General features: G+C 42.6%; 1 protein-coding gene across 1 annotated transcript; it reads right to left on the minus strand.

Moving 5' to 3' along the window:
• Positions 1–527: 527 nt before the first annotated feature.
• On the minus strand, positions 528–5,440 carry LRRC8C (leucine rich repeat containing 8 VRAC subunit C). Its single transcript, XM_013961388.1, has 2 exons — positions 5,254–5,440; positions 528–2,987 (listed from the first exon to the last, which is right to left on the minus strand). Exons 1-2 carry the CDS (start codon positions 5,389–5,391, stop codon positions 714–716), a joined length of 2,412 nt encoding a protein of 803 aa, XP_013816842.1. The 5' UTR covers positions 5,392–5,440; the 3' UTR covers positions 528–713.
• Between the last annotated feature and the right edge of the window lie 427 nt (positions 5,441–5,867).

Below are 5,867 nucleotides of genomic sequence, written 5' to 3' on the forward strand. Positions count from 1 at the left end.
CCTCGCACTGCCGGCAGCCCTGCAGAAACGGTGGTCGGGGCCGCCTGCTCTGCGCTGGGCACGCTGCGGAACAGGCTGAGCTCTCCAAAGGGTCCTGGCGGGTTCTGCACCCTCCCTCGGCCTGTTAAAACACCTCCAGCCCTGGTACGTAAACAACCTACTCGCTCTGACTATCTGAGCACCCTGCACCAGAAATAAAAGGGTGCTCAACCCAGACTTGATCCTGTTAGATGCTGAACACCTGGAGCTCCCGCTGACGACAAGAAGAGATGGGGGCATTCAGCACCTGCAGGACCACCCTTCAAAGACCACATCCTAAGGTATTAACAAGAACCAGGAAGACCATATATTCACCTACTACAAATTATGCAACCCAAAGCACACAGCTTAAACATGGTTCCCCTGTGGGGATCAGTCAAAGGAAAAAAATTCAGCAGATAAAACCATTTGCTTTTGTCAGTAAAAATTAAGTTACAGACACCCTTGTTCTCAGGGCAAAATAAACTTAAAATATCTTAAAACAGTGAAAAAATACAAGAAAATTTTATTTAAAAATATATGTACTCCTTACTCCAAATTTGTTTGTACAGATAGGATTTGTTTGAAAAAGAGAGAGAAATAAATGTAACACTAAATGCATATTCAGAGTATGCACTTCCTATAGCCTATTTGGTAGAAGTGTATTTCTGTAAAACCGAGCGAGAGGAAGTTAGTTATTCAGCTTTCATTTGTTCCCTGACATCGGAAGGCAATGTTTCAAACAAGGTGTCCTCTACAATGAAACCAGTTCGCTTCAGAGCTCTACAATCACCAAGTTCAGGTGGGAGAATTTCAAAGTGGTTGCCTTTAATATCCAAGTAGGAGAGGAATACCAAATTACCAATTTTGGGAGAAAGGACTGACAAGCTATTTTTCCCAATTTTCAGAGTCTTAAGCTTTTTGCAAAAGTATAGTTCATCTGGCACACTCTCCACTTTGTTACAACTGATGGAAAAATACTGTAAACTTTGCAGAACTCCTATTTCTGGTGGGATAAAGCGAATGTCATTGTAAGACAAATCCAAATATCTGATTTTGTTGCATAGGAATAGGTGGGATGGAAGAACCTCTATTTTGTTATGGCTGAAGGAAAGCCGTTCTAGGCTAGTGAGTTTCTTTATATGCTCGGGGATGTATGTTATACTGTTGTACCACAGCTTTAGGATTGTCAGTTTTCTCAGATGTTGGAAACTTACTATTTCTTCAATTGATTTGAGGTTGTTTTCCTTTAAATCCAATTCTTGAAGACTCAGAAGGCTGAAGACTGCGTGAGGTATGCGTTCTAAATCGCAGTGAACCAATTCCAACTCGGTCAAGTTAACCATCTTCTTCAGGTTGTTGAGCATCACTAACTTAGTGCCATCATTATGGATGCACAGTTTTTGCAGGTGACTTGAAACATCGACTGCAGATTGTGGGATTTTGGACAAATTACTTTTAATGTAAAGAATTTTAAGGCTTTTAAGTTCCCGAAAAGACTCCAGGGTAATGTTTTTGGAGATATCATGACTTAGTGAGCCAATTAAATAGAGCTCTTCCAAATTTCTGAGGCCATACATCCAATGCGGCAGTTCTCTGATGTCATCAAACTTGACGCTTAAGATCTTGAGATTCTCTTTCAGAAAGGCCAAGGCGGCACTGTGGATCTTCACAGAGCACTGGTGCAATGACAGCTCTTGGAGATTGTCCAACTGTGCAATGGTTGCTGGTATCATTACATTATTAATTATTTCAAGTTTTAAAGATTGCAGCTCGGTAATTTCAAAAACTGTGTCTGGAAGTCCAGAGAGCATGAAAAGCTGTAGCTCCAGATGGCTGTGGGAGTTCATCTGTAGCTTCTGTCTCAGTTTATCTGCAGTCCACTCATTGTTTAAGTTCAGCTGTTTCAGCTTATTTTCACTGACTTCAGACAGGAAGACAGCAAATCTCTTGGAATAGAGAGGATCATATTGATCTATCATATGAAGCATAAAAGCAAAGTCATTCTTGACATCTGGGATATCATCAATTCCTGTCTCTTGACGAACATATTCGAAGGAATATTCTTTTAGTGAGCGATAGAACAACCAGTATAAAGTATAAAGGCATGTGAGGCCATAGATGCTTACAAAGCACAGGTAGCAGTAAGAAAGTTTAGAGAACAGATGTGCCATTGTGTGATTACAGCAAAAATTCTTATATCCTGTCATGTCTTCAATATCAACATTACAGACTACTGTAAAATTAACTTCTGAGACAAGTGCTGTGTTGTAAGCAATAATGATAAGGAATTTAATTACCTTAAGTACAGTCTGGCGAACATACATGACATAGAGTATATCACCTTCCTCGACATGCAGTCTGAATTTCTTCACCTTTTCAAACAGTGCTTTGGCCTGTTCACCTTCTTTCTTATCTAGCGCCCCAGGTGTTGTTCCCTTATCCACAACCAACTTCTCAGGGATTGATTTTAAAGACTGGGTCTTGACCAAAGTGCCTTCAGTGCTTGGCTGGAGAGTGTTAGACTTGCTTACATTGTTCTTTCTGTTATTTTTCTCTTCAGAGTCCTCCCCTGATACTTCTGATAAGGCTCTTGTTGTCCAGGGAGAGTCAAAACACTTCCCAAGTATTGAAATGAAGTGCTCAATTTTGGAGCTCGATCCAGGGAACTTGAACCAGAAGTTACTACACAGCATGAAGACCAGTGTGTGTATAAGGACAAGGTAAGGGAAGTACTTGGCATACCAGTGCAGGGCACGTTCATAGCACACCTGATTTATAAAGCTGTACTGCTGAAGGTCCAAATCAGTCTTCAGTCCTTTCATTTCAACAGTAGCTGGAGTAGTGGATGGCTTGGGGGGAGGGAGAGGGGTTGTATCTGGGATTGTGTGAAACACATTTGAACTATTAGATTGGTTCTGGCAAGGCTGTATTCGCTTTGGAAGGCATATTATCTTGTCTTGCATGACCTGAAACACACAAAAAGATATCTTGTCAAATGATGTACAAACAACGGTGGCAGTGCCAGTAAGCAGCTGTCCTTGGAGCTCCTCCCGTTGTCAGGCATTCCTCCTCATAGCTCAGCGCCTGGCCCCTGCTTTGTGCTATTATTATTATCATTAGTCCCAAAGACACACTTGTTCTGTATGCCAAGAACCAGTTCACCCCCCTTCTTCTATGGTTAGCTTTCCATAATTTGAATAAGAAGGCATTGAAATAATCCAGAAAAAGGAAAAGTATGGGTAATACATCCAGACAGGACAAGGGAGAAGCTTCTGCATTGCTCTCCCCAGGGACAGTTTGTTCTGGCTGGGTGTATTCACCCCGACAAAATGCTACCCCATGTTCAGAGACAGCTTAGGCTTGAAAGCAGCATTGCTGCATTCATGTGGCTTTATGCCCAAACTGTGAGGTCTGGCAGACCCAAAACAGCTGACAAAGAGCCAGGATGGGCATATTTGTGCCTGTGACATTGTTAATCTTTGGCCTTAATAAGGATAGATAGGGATAATGGAGAGATGAAGATGTTCACCTGTGTGTGTGCATGGACTTAATTTTTATTCAGTTTTTCATATATATAAAATAGGAATAGACAATCCTCATTCCATACACCTGTGAATTAATGTAGCTCTGTCCTCAGTCCATCTATAATGCAAAGCAGAGCAACTTTCTTAATTTGGGCTGGCCTCCCATGTTGGCAAACTCAGGTCAGAACGCCTTTGGGTGCCAGTCGTCTTTGGCTTAACTCGGGGTAACAGTTTGAACTCAGTGCCAGGCTCCCTGTAAGATGGAATTTAAAATTTAAAAAGCTAATCCATGTGATAAACCAAGGAGCTCTGTTATTTGCCCCGAATGACTAACTGGGATTAGCTGAAACTAAGAATGTGCCTTTTATTGTAGTGTGAATGTATCCTTTGGCATCATGGTTGCTGAAAGCACTAACTATAGGTAGGCAACAAGAGCTACCAAGCACAGATTTTCCCCTGGTAATCCACCCTGGTGCAGGGAGATGCTGAGCTGAGACCACATGTGTTTTTAACAGTATCAGTGCCTCAACTGTTGCCACTTCAAAAATTTCTTGTCTGCAAATGCTGTCATTGCCCGGGGCGGGTAACAGAGCTATTCTGTTATACGCCATTATTTATACACTGGATCATGCCTTTGGTAGTAAACTGGAATAAAAAAGTTTCCTGTGTTATTTGTAGTGTTTCCAAACATTATTTTCCAGTGTGCTTCATCTAATCAAGCAGATAAATTTAAAAGTGACAGATACTCTACTTTATGTGTTTAAGCAAACACTTGGCTACTAATGAAGAATAAGTCCTTGTATAGAGAGATTTTTAAACATGGGCATCATACTTTCCAAAAGACATTTGAAAAGACAATACAGGCAAAACTACAGTTGATTTCACATAAAATTTGGAACATGGTATGTGAAAACCTTGGGTCATGTAAGGGAGCAAATTCTGCTGAAATCAGAGCGCTGTCATCATGTCCCCTTTGCTCCATTTCTGAGTCATGCCAAAAAATGGACATCCACGTTTGAACTAGCACTACAACTTCCTATTTTTGTAGAGTCCATTCCAAACAGCAATTTCCATTTCTTTATAGGTTTTGGCTCTTTAGCACAATTTGACTAACAGGGAGTGACAATAATGTCAACCGTTTATGTGTAAGCATCCTCAGAGATGCTTTGGAATAGAGGAGGCATAATATTGGTTGTGGGTGGTGTTGATAAAATCAGCATATTCATTTCAAATCTATTTGAAGCATAAAGAAAAAAAGACTATTAACAAATAAAAAAGACAAACAAAAAAAAGAAAAATAGAAATCACAAAAGTATGTTTTCAAACTCCTAAACAAAAAAAAAAAGTAAGAAATAGGAATTTCAGTTGAGCATCTGTTTTGTTATGTCAGATTGTGGTGAAAACAGGCATCCAGACACAAGCTCTTGTCACGATAACCAAAGGCAATTGCCAAACCAACAGCTCTGGCACCACTCCACTGACTCCAGTGCAGATACCCTGATTTACAGCCACTAAAAGTCTGGCCTGTGTTATTTTATGTTTCTGCCTAAACGACTTGCAATTCTGGGACCAGCCAATTTTCGCTTTGTTCACAGAGAACACAAGGGAATCACGGCGCGTGACGCCATCCTTCCACGGACCTTTCTCACCTGCGTTGCTCTTCCTGTGCCCTGATGGCACCCGTTTAGCCCGGCCTCGTTCAACTCACCTGCAAGGTGCACCCGAACACGCCGATCATCAGCATGGCGACGGAGAGGTAGTCGGTGAACACGTCCCACCAGGGCTTTAGCACCCTGAAGGCCGGCTGCTGCTCCGAGAACTGCCGAAACTCCGTCACGGGAATCATCTTCCTGCAAGAGAGGCACCGGAGCGCTGAGCCGCCGCCGGCCCGCTCCCTCCTGTCCCGTCCCGCCCCATCCTGTCCTGTCTCCGTGCGCCCGCCGGGGAACACCGCGCGCGTCCCCAGGCTCAGATCTCCCAGTCCCTTTTAGCTGCCGTGCTTCATTCACTTACATTTTATTCACAGTGGTTTCAGGGATGCTTTAGAGTATTTCTGTGCATACTCACCGCAGCTTTAAATCTATTAAGCTTGGAGCACGAGCCGCTGAAGCGCCTTAGCTAACCGAAACTACAGGCAGTCCAGGCAGATCAAGGGCTTATCTTCACCTCAGATGTCTAGGCTTACATCATCGCTTCCTCTGAAAAATCAGCTAACGCGTGTACAGGCAAAGAAACCAATCTCAAAGCCTACAGCATATTGTGCAACTAAATCCCGAGATCAAAACAGCACAGAAACTCCCCAGCAGGTTACGATGGAAAGAT

The sequence above is a fragment of the Apteryx mantelli genome, chromosome 8 (genome assembly GCF_036417845.1).
Source record: "Apteryx mantelli isolate bAptMan1 chromosome 8, bAptMan1.hap1, whole genome shotgun sequence".
NCBI lineage: Eukaryota > Metazoa > Chordata > Aves > Apterygiformes > Apterygidae > Apteryx > Apteryx mantelli.